The sequence below is a fragment of the Halichoeres trimaculatus genome, unplaced genomic scaffold (assembly GCF_033239565.1).
Source record: "Halichoeres trimaculatus isolate MK-OKI-2021-1 unplaced genomic scaffold, fHalTri1.1 fHalTri1_scaffold_1, whole genome shotgun sequence".
Lineage (NCBI taxonomy): Eukaryota > Metazoa > Chordata > Actinopteri > Labriformes > Labridae > Halichoeres > Halichoeres trimaculatus.
In genome coordinates this window covers 9,956,763-9,973,602 of record NW_027437179.1, presented here as the reverse complement: position 1 = coordinate 9,973,602, position 16,840 = coordinate 9,956,763, and the positions used below count along the sequence as shown (strand labels likewise).

The 16,840-nt window shown below is 41.0% G+C and overlaps 1 protein-coding gene across 1 annotated transcript; it reads left to right on the top strand.

Annotated features, from left to right (window-relative positions):
* Window positions 1-3,848: 3,848 nt before the first annotated feature.
* On the top strand, window positions 3,849-16,525 carry LOC141796261 (zinc finger protein ZXDC). The gene is made up of 10 exons (XM_074677267.1): window positions 3,849-5,860; window positions 6,730-6,882; window positions 9,169-9,247; window positions 9,371-9,501; window positions 9,657-9,827; window positions 10,644-11,428; window positions 12,321-12,405; window positions 14,022-14,194; window positions 14,332-14,433; window positions 15,802-16,525. The coding sequence occupies exons 1-10, from the start codon at window positions 3,892-3,894 to the stop codon at window positions 15,886-15,888; spliced, it is 3,735 nt and encodes a 1,244-aa protein (XP_074533368.1). The 5' UTR covers window positions 3,849-3,891; the 3' UTR covers window positions 15,889-16,525.
* The last annotated feature ends 315 nt before the right edge of the window (window positions 16,526-16,840 follow it).

Here is a 16,840-nt window from a genome sequence, read left to right as displayed (position 1 = left end):
ACGCACTCGCAATACGGAGTATTGAAACACCGTTATAAACAAACTGCCGTCCCCCAGCTTTGATAAATCTTGTGATGTTTACGTTTTTCTTTGCATACCCCATTGACTATTCTGTTTGATTACAGCGGCGCATTTAGACCAGAGATTGGAATATTTCTTTCCATGTGTACTATTGTTTTCGGAAAAGTCATTCAGAAAGATTCCATTCGGAAAGAAGAAAAACTCCTCATGTAACCATGGCTAGTGTTGCAGTTGGGTTCACCTGTCATCACACCCTGATTATGTGTAATTTTGCATAACTTTTTTGCTTAATATGATCAAAAAAGATAAGCTATAAAAAAAATCCCCTTACACCAGTATAACCTATAGATAAAGAAAGTATAGAAACCAAATTTATTTTATAACATGTTTCATTTTGCAGTAAAATATGCTTTTTGTATGGGCTTTAACAGGAGATAAGCATTTTGAGTCAGCCTCAAGTGGACACTTAAGGAACTGCAGTTTCTATGTACTGCCAGGTTCAAAAAACTGTCCAGACCTGAACAGCCCATTTCTGTATCAGCACACACTGTACAGGGGGTGAACATTTTATAACTTAAACTTAAAAGTTTTACCTATTTAAGGGCGTGCCTGCCGTGACTGACAAGCAGGTACACACGAGCTGTCTGCAAAGAGGCTGAAGGCCCGCTTCTTTTTGTTCAGAAGTCTGTATCAGAAATAAATGGGTATAAACTGTAAACGGATTTACCTGATGTTTTTGTTTTCTTCTTTCTAGAAAAAGAAGGGGTAGTTTACTTCAGCGTCTTGTGGTCAGAATGAGGATAACATCAACAAAAAATACATGAAATTGACTTAATTTCCTTAGTTATTTTTTTTTCTTTTTAGAAACTTAACAACAGAGCTAAGAATAAACTATATCGATCAAGTTAAAAAAAAAGTAATAACACCAGATTTTTTTTTTCTGAATAGCCTTTTTGGGTTTCCGTATATCTCCTTCAGAAAAGAGGAACTGCACAGCTGATCTTTTCTGTCCCTGATGTTTAATGTTTGCAGAGGGTGTCATAAAGTATTAATAAGAATGGTTTAATCTGGCATCATCATCTGGATTATTCAGTATGTGTCACATTGTATAGAGAAGGAAATGGATATGTGGCCTTATTTCTGTCATTATCCTGCGGTTGTGTGTGAGGAAGGACTGTATTTTTATAAGATGACATGGTAATCCGTGTTATTTTGCATGCTCATTGGGCTGAAATGCTGCCAATGATTGTAATCTGTGACTTGATTCATACCTGGAAACGATTTCAAACATTCCTATACGTGTTGACTCGTGAACTGTGCAGGAGTGTTCTTTCTATTTTTACTGTTATTGTGTACAGTATACTTGAACCAACTGCCAATGTAATAATCCCTGACATATAGCAGATATGAATAGTAGGGTAGATTTGTATCACAGTGTTTCAAAACATGCATGCAAACATGTGAGATGATCAATAAGTACACTAACCCAAAGTCACACAATGTATTGGATATTTTTGTATGAAGCATGTTGAGCTTTCACTACATTGTGTACAGTTATATCTTATCAACACTGACAAATAATATACTGCTCACAACCACCCCCTAGTCTATTGTGCTGTGTTCTCCTCACAGAAAGGTTAATGTAAATATACATGTAAAGTGATGTACAGAACATTTTGTAAACCGTCTTCCTGCCTTTAATTTTCATGGTCTCTGATTTGTCTCTGTTGTTTCTGTCTCCATTTGTGTTGGATCTAATTAAAAGGTTTATCAGTGTTTTCTAGCTTTCTGTTCATACACTAAATAAAGACCGTCTCTGAGGCTACTCTAATGACCTCTATTCTTGTAACCTTAGATCAATCTTCAGACTCTTCTCGCTGGATAAATAATAACAAAAAAATCATGATACAAATGATCAGTTTTAATGAGAGTAGGGGACCAAAAGGGTACACAGAGTTGTGTAATTTATTTATTTTTTGTTATTATTTTAACTTTGCCTTGGCCGGTATTTTAACACAGGAGATCACGTTATGCATGGAAAAAAAATGTGGGCTGAAATATCCATCCATGTGTTTGGTGATTCTTTGTACCACTTGTCTGTACATTGATAGGTTTTTGAAAATTATTTTATCATGTGGCTACCATATTTCTTCTTATTAAATTTTTTGTTTAAAAATCAGACCAATAAAATATAATCCTTTTATAGCACACTCCAGTAAATGTAAGACTCAGTATTAGATTGTGAAATGATTTTTTATTCTTGGATACATTTTCTTAAATCCTACAAGTTCAGTGCTAATCTAATTTTGATTTTATTATGACGGAGATACTTTTTAAAGAAGATTGTCCAGAGTTATAAAAGTACCACACTGCCACTTAGTGGAACAGAAGAAACACTGACTGAGACCTGAAATACTGAATAATGTTATTGCAATCATTTTAACTATAGTAGTTAATTTGAAATGCCTATAAATGTTCAACATATCGTTCAGAAATAAACTTAGATGCCACTAACTGTTTTTTTTTTAAAGCATGCATTTGAATCCATTGCCCTAAATCCACTCCACGGTTTTGTTTGACTGGGTTTCAGCCATGCTGCCTTCAGGGACTCTTCCTAGCTCTCGCTTTTGTGTGTATCAAACAATCATGAGCACTCTGTTAAATCTAACCCTGGATACTACATCTAATAGTGTTCTTAATTGAAAGGTGAAGCAAAAATAGAGACCTGACATTGTGTCTGGAATCAGAGTAAACTGTGTACATTATGTACTTACCAGCGCAGTGCATATAGCTTCATAGTATAGAGTTGTCCCTAGAAAAATAATGTGAATAAACAATAAATTTACTCATTCATTGCAGACAATAGTTGAGAGCATTTCACTCATTTTTGTGAGTGTTTTTCTGTAGTGTGTGAGTGTTTCATTTATGTGTGTGTATGTAAGTGATTTTCAATGTATTGCACAAGAGCTTTTACTTGTATGTGAGAGAATTTTACTGGTTTGTGTGAGATTTTTTTAGTTGTGTTTATGAAAGCATGTAGTTGGTTCTTGACACACTGTATGAGAGTTTCTTAATTTTGTTTCAGAGTGTTTTGTTAGTGTATGTGAGTGGTCTTCAGGACCAGTTTGAGTGCTTTTTAGTTGTGTGTATTAGTATTTCACAAGTATGTGTGTGAGTGTTTTAGTATGCTTGAGTGCTTCTTTGTTTATGTGAGTGTTTACTTGTGTGTAAGATTTTTTTAGTTGTATACAGAGTATAACTTTCAGTATACGGTACAGTGTTTAATAAGTTTTTATGCATGGTTTTCAGTTGTGTAATTTGAGATTCATATTTATGTGTTAGGGTGTTTCTGAGTAATGTCCTTAAGTGCCTTTCATAGTCCAAACTCAACTTTTGTTGGTGTTGTTGTTGTTTTTTATCATCATTATTATTTATTTAGGCCTACCTATTGAGTGCGCACTACATTTTACAACACTGTCAGATGAAATGCACTTGTGCACTCAAAGTGTCATTTGAGACAATATGGGAATTTTTCCCAGACAGTCTATGGGAGTTTTGGCATGTTGCAGATTTCGCTAAATGTGGGTGGTTTGGAAAACAACCAATATCTTTTCAACTTATGAAGTGTTACAATATAACTCCTGACTTGTTTTAGCAAATAATAATAATAATAATAATAATAATAATAATAATAATAATAATAATAAATTACAGCAAAAAATAGGGCGTTTGGCTCAAATTGTTGCCGTGGTTTTACATACTACTTCTGAAGGCAGCATACGGCCTGTAGTAAACTATGAAGTGGATCCCTGGATCGCCTCTATCCACTAGGGCGGGCCCTTCCTGAGGTGCTGCTACAGGGACACCAAGATGGAAATCCAGGGGCTTTCAGATGCCCAAAACATACACTGTCAACATGGCGCCCTACACAGAACCGCTTCATCTCCGCTTCGGTCTGCGACAGGCTCAATCCAGGGTTTTATTCCCACAGAAACTGAAGTGGACGGACTATCGGAGTCAAAAGGTGACAACAACAACAAAAGCAGGCCGAGGACATCTGCGTTTCACCTACTGGTGGAAAATGGAAGCGGGGAAGTGTGTTCGGCTGTCGAGCCACGATCAACAGATGAACCCAGGTTTTTACGTAACGTTAACAGACCGAGTGGTGGGCTTCATAACATGAACACTCAGATGGAAAATGTACTCAAGTCACTGCATGATTCTCAGGAGTGTCTATGGACTGTCTGGAAGTCCGAACCGGGGAGTGGGGAGGGTGTTTTGAAAATGGCGCAGCCCTCATTTCAAAGGGAAGAGGAACCGCTGCCGCAGCGGCAATTGACGTTACCGTTTCCAGCTTTACGGCAGCAGCGCGAGGAAGGTGCTTTCAAGCAGGGCTGCCACAGTGGTTCTTCACCGTGGAGCTCCTCCACGGAGAACAGGGGAAACAAACCCCACGAACATGCCGTTTTTGGTGTTATTAAGGAGGATGTCAACAATGAAGCGGACAAACACCGAGCGGATTTATTTATCTGCGATAAAATGAAAGGTAAAACATCGGAATGCTCAACAACAAGCCCCAGCGGCTCCATGGAGGTTGGAAACAGCGGTGACGTTGTTCTCTGTGAATCTAATGACTCCTTTAACTATGTTGATACCCAGGTTATGAAGAAAGCAGAGCATGTTTTCAGTGTACTGAACGATAACTCTGTTTTGGCTAATGCTAAGCAGGCTATCTATCAACACATCGTAGAAGACGCTGTTTTGACAAACAAAAATGGCGATAAGGTTTGTGGTCAGATTTGCACTGAAAACATTGAGGGTAAGCTGGTGAAGGAGGCTTCGTCGCACTCGAGCAGTGCCTTGATTTCAGGGAGCCCTGTCATGTTTGAAGCTATGGACACTACGGACTTTATTTCAGACTCATCGGGGCTGCAGGACGCTGCTAACCCGGGCACGGCCTCCGGTAGTCTGCCTGCCAGTGAAACCTTTTCCGGAACTATTACGATAAACAACCAAAGCATCACAGTGACTATTGAAAACGGGGTTCTGACTCTTGCTGCCCAGCCTGAAGGATATGTACACAAAGAGGACGACATGATAAGCTTAAAAGAGCACCTTGGCATGAAAGACCATGAGGATATTGTTCTTCTGAACTATGACAGTGGCACTAAATCTATCGGCAAGATCAGCACCTTGGCAGTATCCAGCGCCTGTCAGCAGGATGAGCCCAGGCCTGGTATGTCTGTGAGTGACTCTGAGCTGGCTCTGGTGGATGACTGCTCCTTATCAGAGCTTGGCACCTCTCTGGACTCCTGTCCTATTATTAAACAGGAGGCAGGGGAGCTGTGTGCTGTAACAGAGGCGGACTTGGTTGCTCCAAACCCCAAAGTTGCTGAACACAACAACGTGGACTTCCAGTCTGTTCAGCTTACCAGATCCAAGAAAGAGACTGTGACCTCCTTTCATTGCCCAGGACCAGGCTGCAACTCCACATTTGACACACGCCAAAAACTTAAGGTTCACCTTCTGAACCACGCTGAGGACCCTCGCCCCTACCAGTGCACGGTGAAAGGCTGTGGCTGGGCCTTTGGCACCACTTACAAGCTCAGGCGGCATCTTCAGTCCCATGACAAGCAGCGGCCACACACCTGTCAGTTTGAGGGCTGTGGGCGTCGATTCACCACAGTCTACAACCTTAAAGCTCACGTTAAAGTCCATCAGCAGGATAACGCCTTCGTCTGTGAGATCTGCAGCGAGAGGTTTCGCACCGCATCCCGGCTCACCAACCACCAGAGGGTCCATTTTGAGCCACAGAGACCCCACAAGTGTGAATTTCCTGGTAATGCATTTTTCCAGTCTATTCAAAAGTTGATGTGTTTCCACCTTCATACATATACACATCCTGTTCCTCTGTTTACATTAGTTTGCAGTCAGCTCACCAAAAGATTACTGCATTGCAAAGGAACCAAACAAATTTAAACGTGTTTTTAGATTGTTAAGTTCAGAAAGGAGACATTGCACTAAAAGTAATTTCCTGTATTTGTGTCACATGGGTTTGGTCACTGACCCCTTTAGCCTACCAGCAACACATCCTTAAATGAGGGAAGTAAAACTTGAGCACAGATTACCACCAGTTTGTTTGCCGATGGCCCCCAAAGAATACTAAACACATTTTATGAGTTTCAAAATGACCAGGTTGCCATTTTATCTGCTGAATATTATCCTTGTTGGAGACCTGTCAGCTAAGCAGACAAGTTAGATTTGTTTCCACTATGGTGAGAAGGCTGATATGTCTGTCTGGACATGATTTATTTACTGTGATGTCCAAAAATGTGATATTACTCAAACTAAAAGCAAACTTTGGGAGCTGTGCATCAGTTACGTACATTATTAAAATCCGAGCTGATCAAGGTTTGATGATAGTGTTTCTCCTGTAGCATAGTTAAAGGGATCTGCTCTGTCCCTTTCTGTACTGAACCACAAATGCTACCAACACATCTTTACAACCAGAGCACAGGAAATGTAAAAAGCCTAAAATGTGAAAGACCACACCCACATATGAAACAGGAAGTTCTCATCATCTCAGTTTATAGATCTTTATCTTTGTTTTTCAGAATCTTTGCTCAAGGCGGGCGTGTATTCCTTCATCCTTCATTACCTAAGTCTTATAGTCTTATCTTTATCAATGTTACTGTCTGTCCTTTGCAGGCTGTGAGAAAACCTTCATCACCTTCAGTGCCCTGTTCTCCCACAATCGCACTCACTTTAAAGAAACAGGCCACTTCACCTGCACCTTCCCCGGCTGCGACAAGACGTACGACAAGGCCTGCCGCCTCAAGATTCACATGAGGAGTCACACTGGTAAGCTGCTCGGGGTTGTGAGGTTCTGTACCCACAGGTTCAGTGATCATAGGTTCTGGTTTCTAAGTCAAACTCAACAATAGTGAGTATTCAAGTTACAAAGCTGTTTGTTTGAGGCCTTTCTTTTTAAAGAAGTCATTCCTTGATCACATGAATCTGCAGACGCAGCGCTCTCTGTTCGCCAATTTCATAGCAGAGCAGCTGGCTGTAGAGCATATTTCAGAAGCATTTCCATTTGAATCAAACAGAGAATATGAATAGTTTGAACCCACTCTGGGGCAGTTTTCTTGTGTAATAAATGTTATGAAACAAAAATGGGTCATATGGTTGAGCACATATGGCACCAGTAGAAGCTGCAGGTTCATATAACACTTGATTCACACATAAAGCCTGAGCGCCGTGCAGTGTCGCACCGCGCCCCGCACTATACTTAGAGACCACCTTAGTCAGTCATTGCATTCACGCATCATGCGCTCCAGTCCGCCGGCACTGCCAACTCCAATGGCTGTGCGCGGCTGTTATGCTGTGAATCTGTTTTTGCCGGGGTGCGCTGCAGAAATGCATCAATCTCTGCAGAGCAGATTGTACCAAACGGGAAATCAGACACAAAAACTATCAGAGCATCAGGTCATTTCAGAATAAAGCACGATGTTCTGGCTCCCGATCTTAAATCTCATCCTTGTTTAACAAAACTACATCACTGGTACAGGGCTATAAGTCATCAGCAGGCCAGATCCAGACAGAATCTGATGTTATGGACGAGGAAAAGTTAATCTCAGAGGTGAAAAAATTCATATTATATACGACACAACACATCCCTTCTGAAAAGACACCGACAGACAGGAGAAGGCATGGACTGAAGGAGCTAAAGTTTAGGAAGGGCCAGGTGAGTTTAACATACTAATTAATTACCATGAAAGAACGTTACCATGGGTGGGATTCTTACAGGGACATGCGGTTCTCCTGTGATCATGTGATCTTGGGTATCCAGCTGCTATGGGTGTTACACGGTGCTCGCGCTGTATGTGTGAATTCAGGGTGTCCGCGGGGTCTTAAAAAGTATTAAAAGTTGATAAATTAGTTGTGGGAAAATTAAGGCCCTTAAAAAGTATTAAAAAGTCTTAATCCTGATGTTATGAGTTATTCAATTTTATTAGTGTTCAAGCTTTGACTTCAAACGTATCCATGAATATTTATTTTCCTCCTTGCGTCTGTTACAAACTAACCTGACACGCCAGACAGACAGTTCCATATATCCACCATGGAAAAAGTCCATCTAGTTGGAAAATGTTTTCAGGGTCTGAACCTTCAAAAATAACCACACCTGGTGATTGGACGATCATTCTGTTCGTCACGCTCATCACAGACCAGCGTGAGGATCTAGAAAAAGCTTTAGCATCTCAAAATATTTCTCTCTAGATCATAAGAGTTTCTCAAGCCTCCTGAGAAAATGTCTCAGACTTTTGATGACCTGGGATCTTGGATTCTTAAAATTTAGAGAAAGCTTCCCCTGATCTCAGTTGTTTTGGAACAAATTTTCTTTGTTTAAATCACGTTTTTACTGGATACTACGCAATGAGATAAGGTATTTATCAATACAGTTACGTAATGCTGTTGGTTGAGATGTGACAACAAGCAAAGTTGTAACTCAGTTTGTACAGGAGTTTAGTAGCCGTCTGTATGTAGCACTGATGGAAAGCAGATAACACAATCTGAAGCACATGGCCATTAATTTTGACAAAGATGAAATAAATTCTTGTTGTTTTTCTGCAGGTTGGTCTTAAATAACAGCTGTTACTTTCTGTGGGAATGGGAATGTCAATTAATCTGCCTTTAGTTTCATTTATTCTTTCAAGCTTTATTCCTTTTCAGCTTACCTAATTCATGTTAAAATACAGCTGTCATAGATCTGTTGCTGACAACAGCTCTAAGTCACGATAAGGTCTTAACACTTTTTAAAAGGTTTTTAAAACAAAGTCTTAAAATTGAAGTTAACCTCAGGATTTCAGCATAAACCCTGGAATTAGGGTTAAGAAACGTTTGTAGCAACTCTATCGATACTCGACACACTGGGTCTTGAAGCTGCGTCTGTTTGAGCTCCAAATTAGAAATGCAGTTTGTTACAAAACTGAGTGATGTCTCAAAGATAGTCCTCAGTGCTTTGAAGTTTGAACAGCTGGTAAAATCTCTGCCGTTAGCCAATTAGCTTAGCAATTTGGTGTCGCTAATGAAGGGAGTATTAAACTCAACACCACGGTAAATAAACGTTGTATTTCCCCTTTTCAGGTGAGAGGCCGTTCGTCTGTGACTCAGAGGGCTGTGGCTGGTCCTTCACCAGCATGTCCAAGTTGCTCCGACATAAACGGTCAGTCCTTAATCAGCACGTCTGTTAAGCTCAAATAACTAATGTTTCACCGTGAGGTTGGAAGGAGTATGACGTTGTGATGTGAGAGTTCTAACCGTCTCATCCTGCATCTTTTTAAATCAGGAAACACGACGATGACCGCCGCTTTGTCTGCACAGAGGAGGGATGTGGAAAATCCTTCACCAGGGCAGAGCACCTCAAAGGTCACAGCATCACCCATCTGGGCACCAAGCCCTTCCAGTGCCACGCAGAAGGTACGAACAGGAACTGTCAAAGCTTATCAGGAAATTCTTTTCAGTCAAATAAAGCAAGTAGAAGAGTATTAAATTATCAGAAAGTCCTCATTTTGCCATTGTATATTTTCTGATCATGTGATGATTAATACCAGATGTTTTCCTTTGTTCCTCAGGCTGTACCGCCAGGTTTTCCGCACGCAGCAGTCTGTACATTCACTCCAAGAAGCATAAGCAGGACGCCAGCACCTTGAGGAGCCGCTGCCCCGTGGCCAACTGCTCCAAGCACTTCTCTTCCCGAAGCAGCCTTAAGAGTCACATGCTCAAACACCACCACCTCAGTCCTGGTTAGTGCCAAAGTGCTTTACAGAGGGTCAATCCATCTTTACGTGAGCTTCTTCAGTAGATTTAGTGCTGCTGCTCTGAGGGCTTCATGATCCTCAAGGAGTTACTGCTGCTCTTTAAGTGCACCGTATGTCTCTGTGTTTCAAGAAAGCATGGTTGTCCAGATTAGCTGAGCAGCTAATGGAAGCCTGAAACAACCATGAGCCTTTTCCTAATGCATATTTTAAACAGTCAGGAGTAGGGATGGGAAATGATTTTCAGGTATTTGAATTGTCATTGACGTAAAAAAAAGTTCATGTGACGCTTTGTCCTGTCAGCGGCAGATTGCAGTTTGATGCAGGATGCTGGAGCTCTTATGCATCAATTTTACAAAAAAAATAGGTTGAGCAGGACAAGAAGTTGTGCAAGGAAACCATCTAAGATGCCCAATGACTCTCAAAGTAAACAAACCATGTCCAACCAGATCGTGTTTATATTTAACTTGACCATGGCTGACATAATGAACGGAGACAGAGGAGTTTTAGCCAAAACAAGAACGAGGACGTTTAAATACAGATTGGGAAGTGTGGGAAGTTTGGAAAAAATGAACAATCTTCAAATTTTTTTCGACAAGTTACAAGTGAATATTGAAAAGCTCTTTTGCTTGAAATGCCCATCCCCAGTCAGGAGCAGGTTTTAAAAGTCTACTAGTACCTCAATGAAAGTTAAAACTGTTCATCACAAAAAGTTTGACCAATAAAGGTTTTTTTTTTTTTTTTTTTTAATTACCAAAAGTGATCTGTTTATAACCTCACAACTTGTCCCTCTCCTCTCCCAAGATGTTCTCAGTCAGATGGAGACCACTCCCACCCTGACCCCCAGCAGTGAGCTCACCAGCTCCACCCCAACAACAGTTCCAGGTCCCGGGATCACCGGGGCTGACCAGCTGCCCAACCTGGACCTCAGCTCTCTTTTCTCTGCTGTGCCCGGAGGCCCTGCTCCTGCTGCCGGCATTGGAGTTGGAATTCCTGTCAGTGGGAGCAGCTCTAGCGGCACCTTCACCATGGACCTCTCCCTGGTCAGCTCAGGCATCCTAACCATTGACCCCACCTCTGTGGGCACCACACTCTGCACCGGCCCCAGCACCATGCTAGCCAAAGCTGTGGACCCTCTGATCCTGGCAGCTGGTGCTGACATGTCCACCCACCACGGCCTGGAGGGAACCGTGGGTGATGTCCTTCCTCCACAGGGCACCCTCAACCTGGATGATGTGCAGACAGTTACTCCAGAGGCCCTGAGCACCCTCACAGCTCTCGCCATGCAGGGTACGGGTGTTTCTGTCGACCCTCCTCTGCAGCATCCGCTCAGCTCTTCCAGCGCCCTGAGTGTGGAGCCCCCGGCCTCTCTCGCTGTGGCTCCTGTCGCCGAGCTGCTGGCCTCTCCTTCAAAGGTGGTGGAGGTAGGCAGCCAGGGGGGAGCGGGGCCTCTGCTGGGCTGTGTGGAGGTGCTGGGCCCCCAAGAGGGAGGAAAAGTCCTCACCCAGTTTGTTTTCCCGGGAACAAACAGCAGCTTCAGCCCACAGAAAGAGCAGGAACTCAACGCTGTGTCACCGAGCAGCTTCTTGGTGAGTTCTCAGATTGTTGTGTAGCACAGATTGAAGAATCAAGAAATTAAAGTGACTTTAGAGGCTACCTTAAAGTGATACTCTGGGATGGAACAAGTTGGGTCCTATCACAAGGTTTAGGGCAGAAATTACCCCTACCCCTCTCATCCTGTCTCTTCGTTCTGGCAGACTACCTGTGTTTGTTTATTTCTGGCTACGAGGCACGCGCGGACTGATACACTAAGCAGCAAGCGCCTCGTAGTCAGCTGTGGCTCTGCGGAGGTAGCGCCGTTTTACGACACAATGAGAACTAGAGCCTTATTTAGCTGTGTTTTTGTGTGATAGTAGCGCGCTGAAAATTCTCTAAATAAAGTGTGAATGCAGACCAATATCAGATTTTTTCGGTGGAAGTCCGTTTATTTGTGTTTTAGGTCAAGTAAAAAATGGCCCCGTCTGAGTGCAGAGCAAACCGTCTGACGAGCAGCAGGGAGGAGGTGTTTGGTGTGTGTGCTCTGGGCTTCTGCTGCACAAAATCACTGCTGTAGGGGTAATTTCTGCCCTAAACCTTGTGATAGGACCCAACTTGTTCCATCCCAGAGTATCACTTTAGGTCTGATTTACTTTAAAAAAAAGAAGAATCAAAATTTACAGCTCCATGTCACTAACCACTAACAACCTCTTCCACAACTGAATCAATCAAAGTTACGTTGGTGTTGTGAACAGGAGTATGCTCCATGACTTGCTCTTGACTTCCTGTAGATCTGATTTTGGGGATGCCAGAGTTGCTGTTGTATTCAGTTATTGCAAATGTGCATCAACATTTACTGTCAGCATCTTGATTTCATTTTTGCTTTCTTTGTATACCGTGTTGCTGATCCTGTAGTTAACCTTTCTGTTTCTGTCTGTCCATCAGGAGAGCGGAGGATCAGCCAGGACGGACTACAGAGCTATCCAGCTGGCTAAGAAGAAGAAGCAAAGAGGTCCCTCAGCCTCCTCAGGTGAGATACTGTTATACTCCTCAGTTTGGGATACATGTATTTTTATCTATTTCTTCTACTATTTTAATGGCTTTGATGGCTGATAAATTATAAGGGAGTATTTATTGAGTCGCTTGTAACATTGTTATGGTCTTATTTATATAGGATTAGTATTTGGTAGAAACCTCTGGTGATTTTAGAATCCCCGTGACGTCAGTTATTGGTGTGATGCATTTGCACGGGATAAGTAAATAACTTGGCGTTTCTCATTAGGGATGCACGATATTATCGGCACAATATCGGTATCGGCTGATAAAAGCTTAAAAACACGTTTATCGGCATCGGCAGATATGAAAATTTCTGCCGATATGCACAGCCAATAAGGTGCTATTCAGTTAGGATTATTATTATTTTCCATCTGAAAAATAAGCTCCTTAAATAAAATGTAGCACTTCATTTATTTGCACTGCAGAGCTCTGTGTCTGTCACCAGGTTGTTACAGTAGCTCTAAAATAATCAAATGCAACTTAGTTATGTTTAAAAATGGATTGTACATTTAAAGTTCATGTGATCTAAAGAAATTATTTTTCTGTATTTGAATACTGAATGTCTTGAGTTTGAAAAAATAATACATTTCTTATTTATGGTAAAATTAAATGTTTTTTTCTTGTTTTATGTGTGTTTCTTAAACAAATAAGACCGTCACAATAAGAGTAACATATAAATTCCAGTACAGGATACACTTAGCTTTTTTTACGGTATATAAAAAAAAAAACTTGTGATTATCAGTATCGGTATCGGCCAAAAGGGGTTTCGATATATCGGTATATCCCTGTTTCTCATGTTTCTGGTTGAAAATGCTGCACAGACTCTCCCACTTTAGCAATTGTAACCTTATTTCAGGCTCTGCGTTTTCAGACCTCTTGGGTTATGGAGCTGTCTCAATATTTGACTGCAGTGCATTTTATTTGTGGTTGTCATGGAACTGTCAACCTAATATCCTGTGAGTGATATTAAACCAGGGACATGAGCTTTTTTTCATTGTTATATTTTGTCATAAATGAGACTATTCATGGCCTGTTAATCAATGACATGGGGGTTTATAGTGAGTCTGCTTTCATCTTATGTCTATCAAAAGTTTTGTCAAAACCTTTGTTTTGAATGCCTGAATCATTTTTAAGCAGAGGCTGATCAGAAAAAGCAACAGAGACAGTCTTGAAGCCTCCTGAAATGATAGAGATGCTGGTTTGGACTGGTTTGTTATTATCAGAGGACATATGCATGTCTTGAAATGTGGTCAGTGATTTACCCTGAAAGTTTGACTTTACAAATACCAAACATGGCCGATTCGCACAAGATTAAAAAACACAGACGTCCTCCACAGTTATTACAAATTACCAGAGCAGTTGAAACTAATCCTGTGCAAATAGGGCTTTATTTGTCATAGTCACTCTGTAAATTGTCTTATACCCACTCTTATTTAACATTTGACTATTGATCACAAAAGGCACTAAAATAAGGAACTGTTGTTCAGTAGGTCTGAACAGGGAAAAGTAGATTTAAAATGTCACAAACAAAGGGACAGAAACTGAAGTGACTCCAGCGATTGTACTGAGTGTGCTCTCTTCCTAACACAGGTAGTCCTGGATCAAGTCAGAGAAAATCCAAAGGGGGGAAGGCAGCCACCGCTCCAGCACTGATGGCCCCCTCGGGTGCTCGTTATGCAGAAGGAGCTGCAGCAGCTAATGGGGGGCTGACTCTGCGGGACCCTGTGACTGGTGCACAGTATGTTCAGATCCAGCTGCTGCAGGTGAGATCCTCAGGGATCAAATCACAACAAACGGGACTTTTTAGTTGATCTGATGCAGCTCAAGCATAGAATAGGCTCCATGCACAGATCTTACGTGTTGTTGGAAGAGATGCTGATCATTGAGTGTGTTCATGCAGGACGATCCAGCCAGTGATGGCGACCTGGCCTTCCAGTTGAGCTCCCAGCCCTCCAGCTCTCACTCTCAGCTCACTGCCGACCTGCCCGTCAACATCTTACAAGTAAGAAAAGTTTCCTTGTGTATAGGCCTGTCACGATAACACATTTTGCTAGACGATAATTTTCCGAAATATTATTGCCAATAAATGATATTATTGTCAATATTATTTTGATTTTTTTTCCATTTTTTCATTGATGTAATTATGATAAATGGGATAATAAAGTGAGTACACCATATCAAAAGCAAGAAACTTTAATTTCTTAAGAGTATTTTACTGTAATTAAAAGGTCAGGATCTTTTAAATAAAATAAATTAAACAAAAAATATAATAAATTTAGCAAACAAGAAAGAGAAAAAAATACAATGAAAATGAAATGGACTCTCTTTTAGAATAAAATACATGTCAATGAAAATAAGTAATACTAATCAAAAACAATAAAACATAGACCCTGTCTCTGAAGAAAAAAACTATAGCCTAAATAAAAAGGAGTTTATACAGTTCCTGAATTGTTTGTAACATGTACTTTTTCCCAGTCAATCCGTACTGTCTGTCAAACATTTTGAACATTTCTGGCTTTCAACCGTATTGAAGGGCTGCATTTCTTTGGCAATGTAGCTGTCTTTGAGCGACCACCATTTGGCGCTTTTATTTCTATTTACTTTGCCGACCAAAAGCCTCAGTAAGAGCGGACTGTCAAAGAACAAGGCTCTGCTGCACCTCCCCTTCTTCTTCTTCGTCGCCACTATTTTCAAACAAATGTGACATATCAGCTTGTTGGTGTTAATGAGCTCAAACTTTGTTCATTCTGATAAAAAACAAAATATTCCCACACTGGGACTGTGGCAGGCAGCTTAAGAACCGTATCTTTCGTGCCATGATTCATATTAGCGTGTGTTTCCTCTTAACCCCTCAGGACGCTCGCTTCAGCTCCCTCTCTGTGTACGCGTGAGCAGCCCCGTCTTCACCCCAAAGATCGCATTTTTGACAGATGCTCACTCAGCTGAAAATCTGCTAAATCCGCTATAGAACCTATGCACCCTGATGTTAGGAAAGATAGACGTAGTGAGCCATCTTCTCATTCAGCCTCTTTGGTCGAAAGAGAGGAGGAAAACAAACATGCATGCACGTGTCAGTTTATCGAGGCTGGCAAACTTACCAAGGACGTTTTTATTTATCGTTCGGTTAATTGATTTATTGATTATCGTGACAGACCTACTTGTATAGTTTCTGATGCTTTTTATTTCATAACCTGCAGCAGCTCTGTAGGACAAACCCACCTGGACTTGCCTATGACTCTGTCCTTTTTGTGCATGAGAATTAAGATCAAACAGATTCCTTTGCCCTCTGAGAGACCTGACAGCTAATTTGATTTAACACTGTATTGACAATAAATACAACAAACAGTATCTGTGGTCTGTTTCCTGACAGGAGCCTTCAGTGATGACCGAGGACGACAACGGCTCAGACAACTCTCAGTTCACAGGAAGCACAATCAACCTTCAGGACCTGGAGTGAGCAGAGACGTGCTGCTGAAGGAGGTCTGCTGTGTCCCTGCACAGTTTACTTCCTCACCTTAAACATACGGTTGCCTCCTTCGTCACAGGACTTTGAAAGCCTTTTTAACAGGGTGAATTATGTTTGGGAGGGGGGTCAGGGGGTGTGTGGATATGAGTCCACAGAAACTGCACCTTGAAAAGAGGGGATAGGATCATTAGTCCCGAGGATTATCATGTTCATTTCTGAATTCCAGTTTTTACCAAAATCAACCCTGGGAGCATTCTCGTTTCAAAGTCACAGATGTTTTCTGTTCCTCTGTGGGTTTGACTCTATGGTGTCTACTTCATGGTGCCACATCGCCACTCATGCACACAGTGCGCTGTCTATGCTCCAGTTGCCTTACAGACACCTCACGCTGTGCATTCCTCCACAATGAGTTCTCTGCTTTTTGTTTTCCTTTCGATTTCTAATCTTTTGTTAGATTTATTTTTATATGGCAGCAGTGAGTCTTTGTTGAAAACATGTCTGTTCATGAGTTTATACACAGTATGTATGAGTTACTACCTTATTGTATTAATTTTATCAGTTTATTTATTGCTTAGTTATGGGTTTACAGAATGGCAGAGCCAAACAGAGGAATTAAAGAATCAAAGCACAATCAAAACAGCTTGTGAAGATGCATTTATTTCACTTGGTTCAAACACATAATAAGGTGCTGTAGTCTCATGTAGATTTCATGAAGGAGGAGTCATGAAACACATTTTGGGTATATATATATATTTATATATGTATATATGTTCAATTAATTTATTTTAATTTTTATAATATTATAATCACAAGTTATATTAAATTAATTTAATTTTTATATCATCATTACTTATATTATTATACAATATGTAGTAAAACAGTTTGACCAATCCCACAAATCAATAAGAACCCCTGATGAAGAGAATCCAGTAAGAATACAATC